Source organism: Scomber scombrus, chromosome 16 (genome assembly GCF_963691925.1).
Source record: "Scomber scombrus chromosome 16, fScoSco1.1, whole genome shotgun sequence".
NCBI lineage: Eukaryota > Metazoa > Chordata > Actinopteri > Scombriformes > Scombridae > Scomber > Scomber scombrus.
The window spans coordinates 19,721,699-19,739,963 of record NC_084985.1 but is presented as its reverse complement, the minus strand read 5'-3'; the positions used below and the strand labels follow the sequence as shown (position 1 = coordinate 19,739,963).

Sequence of the window (18,265 nt, the reverse complement as noted above, 5' to 3'; positions counted from 1 at the left end):
ATACGCAGTAACATGCATTCCTAGAGGTAATCATTTTGATTGAGCAACAACACATTGCCTCGTGCTGTTGGCAGCAGTGTCACCTGTGCTGGAAAAAAAAAAATCCAATTTATATGTTGCCTCGAGTTGGATTATTGACTCAAGCTTTAATTTGTTTTTGCTTGTCAAATTTTACAAAAGAACAAATTTCATTTCTGAACAATGCGTAATTACTTGAATTTACTTAAATGTTAAAGCAGCTTTAATTGATTGTTTTAGACAGTTTCGACCAGTTAAACTGTAAACACAACATGGACACATTATTGCCTTTATACTGTTTAAAAATGTACATGTTGTCCAGATTAACTTGCTGCAGTTTCCAATTATATTTTTAACAGGTATCTCCTGGAATGCAAAGTTTCTGCATGTTTTGGATCTGTTGTCATAATCCCGGTGCCGAAGAAATCCAACATCAGTTGTTTGAAAGATTATAGACCTTTGAGTGCCTACACAGTCAGCTTAGACACCTAACCTATCCATTCTATCCTGCAGTTATATATTATAAGTTATGGCAACTAGGAGTCAATCACTCTTTAAGTCCTTGAATTTTTGACATACTACAGCTTAGAACACAGGTAGTCTAAATGAACAACAGCCTCTCTAAAACCTAATGCATAAACACTGGCGCCCCTCAAGGTTGCATCCCACCTACTTATCACCTTTCCTGTATTCACTGTACACAAATGACTGCACTTTAAACTGTGACTGTAAAAATGTTTAAATTTGATGAAGACACACCAGTGCTAGGACTGATCTTGTGTTACAAGAGAAATGAGTCTCTTGTTTTGACTGATGCTGTCTCTACAACTTGGAACTGAACATCTCCACAACTGAAGGCCTGGAGGTGGAGAGAGTGGACAGCTTCAAGTTTGTCAGAACAACAATATCCAGCTCTCTGAAATGGGATGACAACTCCATCCAATCTGGATCATCAAGAAAGCCCACCAAAGACTGTTTTGCCTACACCAGCTGAAAAGGTTTGTGGTATCTAGAGAGGCGATGCTGCAGTTCTACCGAGGTGCGGTATCTGTGTGGTATGGCAACTCCACAGCTCAGCAGAGGAAGCAGCTGGTGAGAATATTTTGCTGTGGCTCAAAAAACATCAGCTGCAAACTCACCCCAATCTCTGACAGTTATGAGACCTGCATTCAGTGCAAAGGTCTAAACCACCACGTGCCCTGCCAACCCGCTCTTAATAACTCTCCCCTCAGGAAAAAGACTCAGGGCCATCAAAACTGAGACATCCCATTTCCTCAACAGCACTTACTGTACTGCAGAACCGTCCAATTACTAAATGGCTCCCTAATTCTCCATCAGCAAATTTAGAAAAGCAAAGCACTGTATTTAATTCTTATTTTGTAAAAGACTTTCTTCTAGGACTGTTATTATCTTAGATCCACTGATGTATGTAATGTTTTAAGGAGTGGGACTCATGTATTTTTTAAAATTATTAGTATGTGGCTTCACTGTTATACTGTGATTGTTTGCTGTTCTGTCATGAGGACACCGAGGTAAAACCTAACAAATAAGTTGTATGGCAATAATTTACTGAATCTTGAATTTTGATCATCCAGCAGAGATGGAGCAGTATATAGCATTCATTTGGAGTTGTGTTTCTGGCCTTCTTTCATTCTGTTTTGCTTAGCATCAATTCTTGAGGGACACATCTGGCTCTTAGCAGCTACATACTCCACTGTGTTATCCAGCTGTTTGGTAACTTTGCTTTATAGTGCTGATTTGTAGCTTGCTGCTACAGGTAACAAGGTTATTCAGTTCAGAGTTCAGAGTTTTATTGTCCCTCGAGGGGAAATTTGGTTTGCAGTGACAGTACAAAAAACAACTAACACAACAACCATAAATAAATAAATAAACAGTGACATAACAAACATCATCTCAGCATACAGCACAACCAAACTTGATAAGAACAATCACAAATGGAATGGTGAGAGTGAATCAAAACAGTTAAGTTGTGGGTCATGAACCCAATAAGATAATAGCTCAATAGGCCTGAGTGGAAGAGAGGTGGGTGAGAATTCTCTGTAGGTTTGTCACTGTGAGGGACGCCTTTGCCATTTTACATACATCATCTCACTAAATCACTTTTAATTGAACTTTCATTTTGTATTACAACTAATTAATTTAGATTATTATCATATTGCTGTGTTCTACTGTCTTACTTTTGTGTTAAGTGAAAATCCATGCAATGAATTACATTTGGAAACTGCTAAACCACAGCACTCATGCAACACACCTAGCTTCTGTGAATGTACTTTAGGATTCTCCACCAGGCTGACTGCTCTTCTCTATATTAACAAGAATAGCAATTCAAAGAATTGATTTTGTTTGGGCTCAGAATGATATATTGAGGCCCACATTCTACACACAGGGGTTTTAAGTAGAGGAGAAAGTGAAGTACAGTGCTGTAAATGTATTTGTCTGGTTCTCCCAAGGGGGAAGGGCATTGCCAGCTCTTATTGGTAATGTGGTCAATCACGCTGTGTGTGACTCCTACAGTGTTCCAGCTAGCTGTGACACAAACGCTGTTGGAGATGACATACATAGAATGAATTGTGACCTAGAATTCAAGTGTGAACATGACTAATCCAAAGTAATTAAAGTGTCAAGATTGTATTCAAACTGCGTACATGAGAAAGAAGCCACAAAAAATATCCTACATTTTAATGTATATTCTCATCTTTTTATCATTGTGAGAACACTTGCTCTTCAAACACAGCATATAAAATCACACAAATATTAAATACACATAGTGGCAGGAAGCTTGTAAGCATGTGAAGATAAGAGTAGCAAAATATGGCTTCAACTGAGAGCAAAAACTGTTTAATCAAAACAAGCTGCATACATGTAAAGACAGTTCCCAGTCAGAGGAGATCAAGTACCACAACAAACAAACAGCTCTCTGACAGGAAGCTTTCTTCTTGCCAAAGCCAAAAATGATCAATTTGCCTGCATTTAGGACTATTAACTACATGTGCTTGGCTATGAATGGGATGTTTATATTGAGAGAAAAAAAGGCGATAAAAAACATAAAGGCAATTTCAAGCCGCTCTGCCTACATATGAGTTTGTTTTAGTTCTTGACGTTTGCTCTGACAGGTCTAATATGATGATTAAATTAATTATTCATGTATGAAATTGCTGCTGATTTTTACTCTAACCCTAACCCTGTTGATTTTCTTTATTTGATGCAACAGCTGTCATATTAACATTTGCAGCTCTGCCCACATATACATGCATTTGTTTGACTTTTTATCTTAGCACGTGTCTAAAAAAGAGACAAGCCAGTGTAACTGTAAGAGGTTACAGTAAAGGAGTCCAATTAAATTAAATGCAAATCTACGCTTGTGCAACATAGAGTTCAGAAAGTATAGCGCATGCTAGATTGCATAGTGTGTCTGGTTATATGTGCATTAAGATCCAATCACTGAGACACATACATATAAATAAGCACAAACAAACACCCACACACACACAGTTATATATATATATATATATATATATATATATATATAGATATAGATACATATAGACGTAGATATAGATATATAGGCAAAATCCATCAAAGCTCTTTCCTCTATGTGTGGACGTTTCTCCAAAATGGCCTATGCTGGTATTCATCATTTCAAAGGACCATTGCCTTTGAACTCCCCAAAGCACACTGAATCTGTTGTGATAGATTCATACACACACACATATACACAAACACATATGAAAACACACATCCACAGATTTCCTTAAGGCCCTTGAAGAAAGCGCCTACCCTTTCTCCCAAAACCTCTCCTTTCCATCACTGTTCCCAAAACAGCATGGCAAAACATCCCGGAGGCCATACTTTACATTACGACGTCTCCCTATTCCTCCCTCTTTGAGTCTAACTTTGCACCCTCTTTGTCTGGAAATGGGGATGGTTTTGTTTTATTTAAATATTAACCTTACAAAACCTCTGCTTTGAAATAAATAAATACATTTTTAAAAAGCAAAACAAAAATATATATCAGTCAGTAGGGAGCATGAGGACACTAAAAGGCTCCAGTCACATTCACTTAAATGTAAAGGGACTGTGTATCCACAATCCAGGGGAAAATGATACAGGATTCTTTACTTTAGCAATAATAAATAAAAAGCACTTACCCTTTGATAATTGCTCAGCCTGTGAGTGATTACATATTATAAAAGCACACACTCTCAACGGACTAAAATCAATTCAGGGGAAAAAAAGAAGGTATTATTCAGCGAGCAGCCACCAATTCAGCTATAAACTGTCTTATGTTTTAGTGTCTGTGTGTCCATTAATGCCATTATTCCAACGTTATGTAAAAACCATTCATATTCTGCCAACAGAGAAAACACAGAACAAATTAAATTACTGAAATGAATATTCCTTTCTAATGTCAATGCTTTCAGAGTAAGTGGCTCTTAAAGAAGGACACTTCAAATACAACAGTAAAATTGCACAGAGACGATGCACACACCTAAAGCATACTTTGAAACTTAAATGCCAAAGGCTTTCCCTTTATGTCAGATTTGAACTTTACCTTTTTTACCTTATTTAATGAGATATTGATATTTGCATTTTAGGGGATAAGATAAAGCAGTGTTTGTTGGTCGAAGCATGCCCTGCTATTCCTTCAGAGACCGCACCATTGACACTTTTTTTCAATCACTAGTCGGCCCTCTTCCAGACCAGTGGCAGCCTGATAAAGATGTTCCAGCTGGACAGTCTGAGCCAGATTGGTATAAAGGCCTGGGGTAACCTCTCCGCCAGAATTAGATAGGGCTGCACTGGCGACTTATTGCTGTTCTTGACAAGGTATAGGCCTAATAGGTAATCTCAGAGACAATAGCTGAAGTGCTGCGCTGCCAGACTGCTCAACAATCTAAACCAAGCCAACCATGAACGCAGCATAGAACTCCAACCTAAAGGCTTTGCTAGGCAGCGATCCTACATGATGGCTGAGTCAGACTTTGAAAAGTGGGTCTGAATCCCAGGGCTGATGATGATGGAAATGAAAAAATCTAGTGTGGATACAGGAGTAAAAGCAGTGAGTGTGAGCAGGCGGGAGATCGGGTATATGCTGCACTCACACCACGTCAGCAGAAAAAAGAAAGGAAAAAAAATGCATTAAGTTGGTTACCCCCATTAATAGATGAATGGTAATTAAACCTAAATTGGCTGTTTTTTATAGTGTTGCATGTGGTACATTTGAAGCAGTTTTATTAACTTAATCCAAATACAATTAAACATTGTATGACTCCTTTGCCAATATAATATATTTGTCAATATAAAAATCAGTCAATATTAAACAATATTGATTAATTTTTTAAAAGAGGAAAAGAGGGAAATAATGTAAAAATAAGACTAAAAGTCGACAGCCACCTACCAGCTCTATGAGGCTGTACTGAGGCATTGTAGCAATATGAGCCAAAAGCTAATGACAGCAAGCAAACATAATCACAATGACAATGCTACCATGCTGATCTTTAGCAGGCCAATGTTTACTTTCTTAGTTTAGCATGCTAACATTTGCTAAAGTACATCTGAGGTTGATTTAGAGTGTCATTAGTTTTTGCAGGTATTTGCTAAACCAAAGTATATTGGACACATTGGATGTGTAAAGTTAAAGATCACCAAAGTTATCACAATTTCATTGTGAAGGTGATAAGAATGTCTGCATCAATTTGCATTGCAGTTGTTGTTGAGATATTTGAGTCAGACCAGCCACCCAAACAACTGACTGAGCAACTGACATTACTCTGTGTAGAGCCTTGCCGCACACCTGTGCGTTTCCTGCTTTGTCAAGTCACCAGGTCTTCCCTGAAAAGCTTCTACTATGTGAGGTGAAATGAACAGTTTTTCCTGCTCACCTGCTTATAATTATGGTTTGCACAATGTGATGTGAATGCAGCATTAGTTGACAATTTAATAGCAGAACTTGAGCTATAATGGAAGAATACACAATTTAAATGCATACACATGTAAAGTGAAGAGTGAGTGACCCGTCTGCTTTTGGATTGTGACTTGGAAGAAAAGAAAAGAGGACAGAGTCATGGTTGAACAGGTAGACAGGCAAAGAAAGAGAGAGAGAGAGAGAGAGAGAGAGAGAGAGAGAGAGAGAGAGAGAGAGAGAGAGAGAGAGAGAGAGAGAGAGAGAGAGAGAGAGAGAGAGAGAGAGAGAGAGCGAGAGAGAGAGAGAGAGAGAGCGAGAGAGAGAGAGAGAGAGCGAGAGAGAGAGAGCGAGAGAGAGATGAGAGCGAGAGAGAGAGAGGGTGTGTCATGTAAATGGGGATGGTACTAACCAGGGCACACTGCTATGTTGCACAGTTTGGTCTGTGTCTCAGGCCGTCCACAAGTCACGGCCTCGCCTTCGTTCACACACTTCCTGGTTCGCGTCCTGGAGCCCCGCCCACAGGTCACAGAGCACAGACTCCATGACGACCACTCCTCCCACAGCCCATGCACTGCAAACACCCACACACGCGCACCATACAACATGAGGAATGAGGGAGGGAGGGAGGGATGGAGGTAGGGAGGGTAAGGAGGGGGTGGAGCATCCCATCGCAGGCAATACAGGGTTAGAGAATGAGAGAAACGTGAGAGATTAAATGAGTATGAGCACATTCCTTAAATAACATGAAGGAGGTGACCTCTGACCTCCACAAAATAATCATTCCAATTAGCAGAGAAAAAAGTTTTGCTGCACATCATGGAGAAAATGGATGTTAGGAATGGACACTGGCATTTGAAGTCATGCAGCTCTGGTCATGACAAGGAAATGAATATGGTAAGCTTCCTTCTGACATTATTAGAGCTTCCAGTTACTATACACAGCAAACCAAAGGATCCAAAGACTTCAAACACTTCAAACACCAATTAAAGTATTGAAAATGTTTCTCCTCTTTTTTTCACCCCTTGTTCTTACTCCCCCCCGCCCCCCCTCTTAGTTGCACATCTCATCCCATTTTAGAAATAGATGAAGTTGAAATAAATGAAAATAGAATAAATGAGTAGTGGAGTTGCACAGAAACTTTGCAGATAATGAACTTGACTTCAAGACTCGTCTTGTGATGCCGCTTCACTGAGAGCTACGTCTTTGCGGGAACGCGTCGACTTGATGTGTTCCAGCCATGTGGTGCTGGCAGATTGTGCAATGTAAGTGAAACACACACACACACACACACACACACACACACACACACGTCCTCTAAGACTACACCTGACCTAAGATTAGGAAGAATAAAGATGCAACGAGGAAAAAAATAACGCTGAAAAAATACTCAAGAGAAACCAAAGAAGGAAAAGATGATTGACAGGATTGGTGTATGGAGAAGGATGAAATTAAAAACAGATGAACATACCAAATGAAGGCGATTATGAGCCAATTTGAAAGAATGCAAAACATTTTAAAACAGCTTGAAATGGAAAAACAGAATGTTGAAAGAGAGAGGAGCAGATTTGGAGAGATGCCCGAAGAGAGACACAAATCAAGATAGAGAGAGCGGGAGGGAGGTACAGAAGCAGGGAGGGAGAGAAAGTTGGAGACAGCAGGACGAAGATTGCTGGTCCTGTGTTGAGCGAAGCTAAATAAATCATGGAGATAAATAATTAAGTCTTCTGTGAAGGAAGGCTCAGAGGAGCTGGAGTAGAAGGCAGGGACAGAGATGGAGGTATTAAAGAGTATGCAGATATGGAATGCTGGTAAATAATGAGATATTCTTAAATTCAGCAATACATGGTATTAGTGTGTCTTCAAGCTGCTGTATAGAGCTGATATGTGGTGAACGAACAGCAGGGAGAAAAAAGCATCTTGCATATATCCATTTTACACATTTGTGTGGCTTTTTAATACACTTGTGATGTTGATTTAAGTGAAATGCTTCTTTAAGTAAGCAGTAATTTGTAGGCCTTTCTGAGCTGGTTGCATTGCACCAGCTGTTCTTAACATAGGTGTTTACTAAGTGGAGATTAATGCATTACGAAAATTAAACATGGTCGCACTGCACCAAAAGTTCTTATAAAGCTTTGTAGTTATTAAATAAATAAAATAATAAATGACAAAGCTAATGTGAACTTGGTAATACAGGATGATAATATATCTGAAAGGACACTCCCTCAAAATGCTGTTAATAGTGATGTAAACTTAGAGGATTTTAAATATTATGTATTTCCCTTAAAACATATGATATGCAGTAAATCATAAACATTATATATATTGCTGTAATATGAGACTAAATGGACAGATTTCCTTGGTTAGATATTAATCAAGAACACAGTTGTATAATCAGATATTTCCCTCCTATTCTAAATGGTATAAATACAAACTCTGAAACACACATTTTTTTTCATAGGAGCAGATGAAGGTGAATATTTGGCTTTCAAGTTTGATTTATTGTTTGGCCTTTAAAACTAGAATAAACGCATCATAAGATATATTATACTAAAATGTTAAGATGTCATAATACAGTTCATGACTCCCTTTTCACACTGTTGTTTGCTTTTGATTGGATGGTGTGTATAAAGTATGTGTGTTTCCTAGCAACTGATTTACACATTACTGAAGTTACTTAAAGCTAGGAAAGACTGTCCATACATTTAGTAATGGCTTTAAAAGAAGATTATTGAGGTTGACATGTGTCACGGGTTACCCGAAAAACAAGCAATCCCAATTTTATTCCTAGTTATTTTAACACACTGTTCCATTCATTATCCATCAAATGAAAGATACTTAGCGTGGGAATTATGATTCAGTACAACACACTGAGAAAGTTGTGGCAGTGGAGCAGTTGTTACTGATTTGAAAGGTGGCATTTTAATGTAGCTGATGTAGTGTGCTCAAGCATATCAGCTATAAATATTTTAGTATCAGGCACAAAATAATGCTTATTTCCAAAGTATTACATTTAATTAATCCTGATAATAATAAAATATAACTGACATCCAGATCCGGTCGTGGCATAGGCAGCACAGGTGAATGCTCGGGGCGCTGTCCATTCAGAGAGAGCCCTCAAATGAGGGGACAAGAAAAAAAAAATCTAAATTTTACTTCTGCTATGTTTTACTAATACTATTTTAAAACCAGCATTTCAAAATATTACAAAAAAGTCCACAACAACAAAACTGAATAGCCTATTAAAAAGACCCTATTTTCTGGGTTGCCTGCAGCATCACCATCCCGTTCTTATCATCAGTAGCCTAATACAAATATGTCAAAAAGACCAAAACACTCAGGTGGCCAGGGAAGAAAGAAGAAGAGAAGACGAGGCAAAATGTGAAGAAGACAGAGGTAATGTGTGATGAATGAATTGTTTTATCTATTGCATAGTACCTACCATTGGAGCAGAGTATTAACAAGAAATGATGCTAGTAACGTTCACTAATTGAATAAATACCTAGAGTTAATTTCTGTTACTCCCTCCTGAAATTCATTAGGGAAAATTAGAAATACTATTCAGGTGTTTGAGGAACAACCTATCACATAATTCTGAGAAATACACGTTTTCTTTTAAGTGTGTTGTTGCTGCACAAACCATCCACCATCTGCCTCAAGAAACCAAGCACATTTTTATTGACATCTTAGTCTCGTTAGCCCTGCTTGTAATAGTCAATTAAAATGCTTTTCTTTTTCCATCCCCCCTGGTAATTAATAGTTGTACGCTCTTGCATTTTCATTATTGATAAGTATTTTATTTATAGCAAACAGCAGTACATCATGTGGGAGAATTGCTCATGTTTTGTGCATGAATACTAGGTGTAGGGGAGACCGGCAGCAATTGTAACAGTTTTGATCTCATTACTCAAAAACCGCTTGAATTATATGGATACCAGGCAAAGAGGGATCATCAGATACCATATGCAAAATGTTTCATGGTTCTGTCTCGATTCTGATTGGTGTAATTTGAGATGTCTACTCTTGTGTTTAGAAAGTTATAGGCTTTAGTGGGGCTTATAGGTGCTATTATTGGCTTGGTTTCAGCATCAGCAGTTTTTTTTAATTACTATAATGTAACACCCAGTGGTCACATATACTCCTCTTCTCTCTTCAGATGCCCTTTTGAAATATTTTAATCCCACCCCTGCAAATCCTGGAAACCTTCTCCACCTCAGCAGCACCTTCCAGCAGTGCAGCATCAGGTTCTTTAATACTGTTTTGATTTTGTGTTGTTTTTGTTTCTAAAATAATAAGAAAATCTCAAAGACTTTAAGCTTTTCAGTTTCTGAGTGAGGGCATGAACATTGGAGGTGGAACGACATAAGGGCACCAGCTAAAATCTTGCCTAGGGCACCAAATTGGTCAGGGCCTGCTCTGCTGGCATCCTCAAAGTGCAAGAAGATTTCTTGGGGGCTGCCTTGTAAAACCTGCTCAGGAGACATACGCAAACAGACTCCAGAACTTGATATAATACAATATTCCTTTACACACAGACATAATTCACTCTATCTATTATTTATCATCTTTTTTTTTTAACAACTACACAACAGGATTGCTTGTAAGACATTAATTAGTCGTTGATGACCAAGTTCATCCTCCTCTATACAAGCATGTGCAGTAAAGCACACATTCACAGCACCAATCAGAATAAGGCAATATGTAATGAGGGTGCAGTACTTCTTAATATATCTTTAAAATATATACTGTATATTAAATTATTAAATACACTCACATATAATCATGTATGCTGTATAAAGATATCAACTTTCAATTTTTCATTTCTAGCTTTTGAAACACGTAGTCTATTATCATATTGAGCCTAACGATTACCATCATTACCAGCATTTTTGCAAAGGGTCAAAGCACAGCATGGATGCATTATTTAAAATTGCATATGAGTGTGTGTGTGTGTGTGTGTGTGTGTGTGTGTGTGTTCGTGTAAGCTTGTGTGCTCGCCATCTGAGTTCCTGACTGTATCCTTGTATGCACCCTCAGTGTCTTGCTTGAATGATTACTGGATGCGTGGTGTTGCAGCAGTTTGACTATACGCACTGACCCAGGCACACTGTGTTCATAATGCGCCATTGTTCTACCCCGTGTTTTAAATGTCACTGAGTCTATGGCAAATGAGCAGTAGCTAAATAGAACAGAAGTATGGGGTACTACTTCATTTTGCAGGCTTTGGGGCATGAAAGGTTTATACTTCAGTGCATATTCAAAAAAAAAAAAAAAAAAGTTAATTTGCCGGACCAATTACTGCCTAGTTTGCTTTGTCAAGAGCCAGACCATTACTTAAAATTGATTATATGTATCACCTTAATTTAGGAGTTTTACACATGCAAAAACAAGAAGAAAATTCCTATTTACACTTCATTGGATTTCTGTCCAAGCAACTTTTCCTAACTTATGCGGATACACACACAGGCATACACAGAGTTGTGCCCACAGACATACCCACCCCACTATTAACACACCCATGCTTCTTTGTCTTAACTTGTGCAAAATCACAAATAAATGATAAAAAAAAAAGAAAATCCTGCAAAGCCAACTACCAAATAAAGTATGCAGAGTGCACTCTCCCCACCTCAGGATACTCTGGGAGAAAACATGTGTACTTTCATTTATGCTTGTGCGCCTTGTGTATTTGCTTCTGCAAGTAAATGCATATGAAACGGAATAGAGGATGATGGTTAAAAAAAACACTCCACTTGCAGAGTTTTCAGATCAGTCAAGTTATTGGATGCCATGTTTTGAAAAGCAAGTTTTAAAGGCATGAGCTGTGTGTGTATATATACTCAATTTTCTCTAAAAATGAAACTGGAGTTGTTTAACTTGACTTTTTTATGGTATTTGACAAATAAAATTGTGATTTTAGTGACTGAATTCAAAGTCAGAAACATAAATTGAGGGCCTTAATTGTAAGTTTTTTGTGTCTCTTTGCTATCACCCCCATATTTGTGGTCTAGTTGAATTTGGTATGATCCCATTCAGGCAATCCCTGGAGTGCCCCCCCACCCCCCCACCCCAGAACCACGTCAGAAGACATCAGAGGAGTGGGGGAAATAATGAAATAATAAATGGAACATAACACAGCAACCAATATCCCATCAAAGGAACGGCTGAGGATATTAATATCGACACTGAATGGAAAATGAGGCACTTAGACATACAAATCGCGTTGGCACATTTGCATAAAAACAAGATTAGCATACGCACCGACAGGGAAGGAAAATGTTCCTCTCTTTTTTTCATTTAGTTTTCTTTTTAGGCGGGGCTGAGAGTAAACATCAGTAAACAGTGACTGACTCCTAACTCAAATGTGACAGCGTACATATCCTAAAAATGTACACAAGGACAAATACTCTTCAGAGCACTCGTGCAAACTCAAAAAACTCTCACACAGACACGCAGAAGACGCAAACAAAACAGCAGAAGTGTGTGACACAACACTGACTTCCACTTTAATTAATTAATTACTCTTAAATGTCACTTCAATAAGGAAGGATAAAGAAAAATCAACACCCACACCTTATGCTGTTGCAGGCACGGTTAATAATAACTACACATCACAAACACATATACATTCTGGGGGCACGCACACAATATGTGGCACACATAGAAATGAGTGCACATTTTTAAAGATAGGAGTCTACAAAAGCACTGTGTAGTATGTGTTTTCTATTTGAAAGGTTTTTGGTCTAGCTCAAAGATAGCTCTTGATGGAAAACTCTACATCATACATACCAGTATAACATATTCTAATAACCTCATGGAACACAACAGATCTATTTGGTCTTCAGCCACCTTTTCTTTACAAAAGAGGACCTCTATATGTAACATGTTACATAGGATGCGACACTGACATTTAAACAGTAGGGTCCCCGCTTTTGCTTGGAGAAGTTAGTATACCTGAGGATGGTGGTACCATACTCCTGTGACACACTCCCTCACCAATCATTGGGTTCAGGGAGGTTAGACTAGAGACCGCCCCGCTGTCTGTCAGCTAGAATGAAGGCCAGTGTATTCTGTGTCATATTCTGATTGGTTGGTTTGTAGACGAGGGTCAGAGCAGCAGTCACAGCAACATAATTATGCTTCATGGTTGTCTTTGGCTGCCAAAGCTCCAAATCGACCGTCTTGCAGTGAGATCTAGGCCCATTATTATATTTGATGACCAAAGATTTTACCACATCTTGTTCAAAATTGTCAACTTACATATCAGACAGCCCAAAATTGCACCTTGTAAAAGCACCTTTAAATAGTCCCACAGTCAGTCCCCAGTCACCACACAGACAGGGAGAAAGGACATCATCAGCAACCACGCCCCTTGTCATACTGTTGTGCAGAAAGCTAGTGGAGTATATTATATCTGGTTCAGACATGATGGTCCCTTGATTCTACTGAGTAGCCGCAGTAATTGATATTACAAATTGTCCCTCTTGTCACAATGGAATACCCAAATGATCCTTTGTGTCCTTTTTGTCTAGAGGGTAATCGTGCTACAAATCTCAGATATATACTACAGCTAATTTTGACATTACCCATGTTGGGTAAAAGCACAAATGGTAAGGTTGGTTATTTACTGTGTAAAACAGCAATTCCTCCGTTGACAGGAAAATGTTGTCTGATGCAGAAAAAAAAAAAAAAGCCAGGTTCTCAGAAGAAATATTCACTGAAAAGTTTTCCACCGTGTCTTTGTTGTTTGTGTTGGTCTGTAGAATAATCTTCTGTCTTTATTCACCTATAAGTACCATGCATGTACACAGGCAAAGTATTGTAAAGCTAGGGGATTTCTTGAAACACACCCTTCATTCTGGTGAAAACCCTAATTCTGGCGCCTTATTTGTACGGGGTTCCAACAGACAGAAGTTACACACAATTAGGATAGGATGGCATAGGTCTGCTATACCATAGGATGATGCGCGACTGTGATTTGATGAAGAAGCACTGTTTTTTTTGTCATCCTCTGGATGGGGGGGCTGAGCATTAGCAATGGATAACGGGAGGGACAGAACCCAGGCAGGAGAGAGCCTGTGCTAAACAGGATTTAACTTCCATTGCAATCAGGGCAATCAAACAAGAGCTGGACAGTCAGTACTTCACAGTTTGTATCTAGAAAAGACCTACACTCAATCAAACCAGAGCAGAACTTGCATTATTCAGGATGAGCATTGCACAAATTCCTTGAGTGACTTGATCTGGCTTGATTTTTTCTGATGTGTGTTGCTGAAGAAAATTGAATAAGGCGCTCCTCATGTTGCTGCTGTCTTTTAATAGCAAGCAGATAGGGCTGAATATGCTCACCCTGATCGGCAGAGCATGTATGAACATGAAAGTTTAATTTGATTGGCTAGATATATTGCATCTAAAAATAAAAAAGTAATTTCTCTGAAGCCAAAGAAAAGGCACAGCTGTAGTTTTCACTTTGAATGCTTTCTATGTCTATGTTATCTATGTCACTGTAATGTGAACACAGATCTCCACATTTACACATTACAATGAAAACAAGTTAGCTTTGCTTTCATGGTAAATCAAAATATCTTTAGTTTGTCTGCTAACTATAAATCAATCTTCTATCTATACTTTCTGTATAGAAAATAATGTATACACAAGTCAAGGGAAATGAGAACAGTGCTGAAAGGAAAGTGAAGGAGCAGAGGAGAGCTAAAGATAGAGAATCCAGGGAGTATCAACTTCTGAACTGTGGCAAGTCTAATAGACTTCCTGACATGCACCTCAGATGTCATGTCTCTCTCTCTCTCTTTCTCTCTCTGCATCCCCGTCTCCCTTTCTCTCTCCTCTGGCCAGGAATTTGAATTGAAATGACATTAACATTATGTACACCGTGGTCAGATTATGTTTTGGCTGCACAGATTCCATTCGATGTGTGTGTGCTTGTGTGTATGTGTGCACACACACCACAGTATAGCTTTCTTAACACATTGTTGTTTAGACAGGTTAATACTGCGTGGGTGAGTGAGCTACTAAGCAAGAAACCTATGGTTTAAAGCTACACTTCATCAAATTTTACATTTGACTGCAGCTTGAAGCTTACAGTATGTTCAGATTCTGGGTATTTATAGATCTATAGATCTATATCTATCTATGTTAGGTTAACGTACCTGAGCCTGTGATTCCAGGTTCTCCTGGACAGGAAGCTGTGTTATTGCACATGCGTGTTTCCCGCAGGGCACCACTGCACAGTGTCCCATAGGGAGAAGAAACACATGATCGTGTCCTCACTTGCCAGCCTTGCCCGCATGTTAGAGAACACACACTCCACTGTGACCACTCCTCTGCTGCAGGATCACCTGAAGATCAAGATAGACAAGGACAGAGAGATGATAGTTCATCTTATTCTTATGCTACGTTTTTTTCAAGAGGAATGAGTGTTAGTTATTAAAACATGATCTTTGGTCTCTGCTCCAAAGTTTGAAACTAAAAACATTTTTCGATGCCAGACTTAAAACAACATTCAAAAGCATATTTCTATAAACATACTGCTGTAAATGTAACTGTTAGTGGAGATGTAAGGCATATACATATACAATTGTCAAGAGAAAATCTAGGGCGTTTCCTTTATTTATAGAGGCTTTTTCCCCTTTTTTTACTGATGTTCTATAGGAGATCATTTTCACATGGCACTATATAGAATATTCCTCCATACCATACAGATATGGGCAGTGGATGATTTAGATGTTTCATTAATTAATTAAATCCCCTTAGTGTGAATTAACATTGACTGAATATTCATAAGGATGATCATGTTAGACAAATGTGTTTTAAGATGATAGTCAAAGACTTTAATGCTGATGGAATTATGGTAAAAATTAAGCCCCAAAGGATGATCTTATATTTGAATAAACAGGGGTGGTACATACAGTAAACAAGCATATCTGTGTGCCAGGGTGTCTGTGCGTGTCTCTTCTTTAAAGAGGGATGCGTATTTATGTGTACATAAGCAACCGTAATTGATGTTTAAACATGACTGTGCGTGATGTTCAGTTTTCCAGACAGCCTATGGAAACTGTTCCATTGTTCTCTTTGAGTTATGCCCTTGAAAGAGGAAATTTACGAGTCAAGTCTTTGCCTACTTTTCTCTCTCTCGAAATTGTTTATGAGCGCTGTGTCCTTTGATAGAGGCGTCATCACATAGCAAAGAAGGAAATCAAATTAATTGCATGTCCGTTAATCGCATTACATCTTCATTAACATGCCGTGAGTCAGGGCTTAAGCTCATCACACATGCCTGGAGGAATGGAAGAACGGGGAGAAGTGAAGAGGGGTGAGAACAGAGGAGAAGGACAAGACAGAGCCAGGGGTTTCCCTCGCGGTAGGGGCTCCCCCCCTCCACACAGCTGGAGCTTTGAATATGGAAACGTGGGTGTGCGTACAATGTGAGTGTATGTGGGCACAAGCTCAAATTAGTATATGACCTATTCTAGTGTGGGTGAAGCAGCCAACATGTAATGTCATGTACGTATAAGCACATTCCTCTGCATATATACATGTGACATTAATACGTTTAATGTATCATGTCATGAATAATTCAATCTTTCTTTTCCAATCCTATTAATTATGCAAGACTCTGAGGTCACACACATACACACACACACACACACACACACACTGAAGTTCACAATTCCGCATGTTCACAAATGCCAATGGTCAACTCAGGCAAAGCTGCCCAGGGCTCAACAATCCTTCAAAAGGAAAATGTATCATTATTATCTATATAGCACTCTTTATTCTTAGCTACACACATCTAAAAGTCAAGTTGGCTGCATTTTGTTCCACTAGTGTGAACTTTCACACAAACACACACATTACTCACCTGTTTGTGCCTGAAACACACCTGGCTGGTCAGCTGATCGTGGTCTTTGTGTCTTCACCTTCAGATCATCATCATCATATGGATCTGATAAAACAGGAGACATAGATTTTTTTCTTCTTCTTTTCTTTTTACTGCATTGTACAACTGAATGTACGAGATCCAGTGAGAAGCATATGTGTTGCAAGAGTAAATCAATTCTGGCATGTGGATGTCCAGTTTCTTATACAATTGTGACACAGCATACAGAAAGTTGGATTTAAAACTGGAGTGAATACTTGCTTATCAACATCCACTTTGTACATTTAGTGAAGTCAAAAAAGGCATGTTTTCAGTACATCCAAAACACGACTCTGGCAAAACAAAAATACAAAACGCCTACATTTCCTTGGCTTGTACCTTGTAGCAGAATATTTAAAGAACACACTGATATATTTCAGTGCACATCGTGCTGCAGCAGATAACAAAATGTCAAGTCTGAAGCACAATCTCAAAAAGTCAGGAAGAAGTCAATTCTGACTGGTTTTATTTGCTTAGAGGGAAACCATGAAATGTCAATAGAACATAAGCATTGAAATGCAATGTGAGTTCTTACAATTTAGCACAGCAAAGGAAGAAATAAAAGAGTTTTGACTTGATTATAAAGGCATCAAAAATATGCTGCTACAGTGGAAAAAAGCCTGGATCTGATACATCAGAGAGCAGATTCGGACCAGAACACCTCACATATAGACGGCGAGCATTTGTGGAAACTTAAAAATTGCCTCGAGAGAAATAATAGAGAAAGTGAAAATCATGCAACATATGTCTGAGTCAGTTTTATCTAAACTGTTATAAACATACGGAGTCATGAGCACAAACTGTTGTGTTCTGTGCAAATGGATTTGTAGGCTTAGTTTCAGCAGCATAAGACTTAATCAACTCCCTTGGTGGTGGAGACCATGTTAGATTTAGGGGATCTTTTTCACCCATGCCATTGTTTGCGGTGGTTGAATTTACGCAAAGAAGCAGAGACGTACAGCATATCGACACATTATCCACATGGCATGTAACTGTGAGTGCAAAAGTGATTGACACTGAAAAGTCCTCCTGAGCTGACCGAGAAGTATAATACCAAGTATATATACACATACACACACACACACACACACACACACACACAAGCACGAATGCTTTGGAAGTGTGGCGAGGCTCTGTCATGACTGCTCAAACGCCCATTGCTACCAGCCCCCTAATTTAGCCTTTTTAAGAAACAACTGTTTGTCAGGAAAAATACACTGTTGTTATACTTTACCTAGCTCTAGCTCTTTCATTCATACTGTCTAACTCTCCCTCCCATCCCCTTGTTTTCAGTGTTGTTCTCAGCAGAACCACTTGTGCTTAAATGTCAAAGTACAATATTTTACCTCAGGAACAATGTACATTTTGTTTGTGTGCTGTCTAGATGATAT

At 38.7% G+C, this 18,265-nt stretch overlaps 1 protein-coding gene across 1 annotated transcript in view; it reads right to left on the bottom strand.

Annotated features, from left to right (window-relative positions):
* adgrb2 (adhesion G protein-coupled receptor B2) overlaps positions 1 to 18,265 on the bottom strand; it is a 150,746-nt gene that overhangs the window by 97,544 nt on the left and 34,937 nt on the right. Inside the window, exons 2-4 of the mRNA XM_062435728.1 lie at positions 16,818 to 16,901; positions 15,106 to 15,294; positions 6,354 to 6,515 (exon numbers count right to left, since the gene is read on the bottom strand). Coding sequence (XP_062291712.1) covers positions 6,354 to 6,515; positions 15,106 to 15,294; positions 16,818 to 16,901 — 435 coding nt within the window. The remainder of the gene's footprint in view (positions 1 to 6,353; positions 6,516 to 15,105; positions 15,295 to 16,817; positions 16,902 to 18,265) is intronic.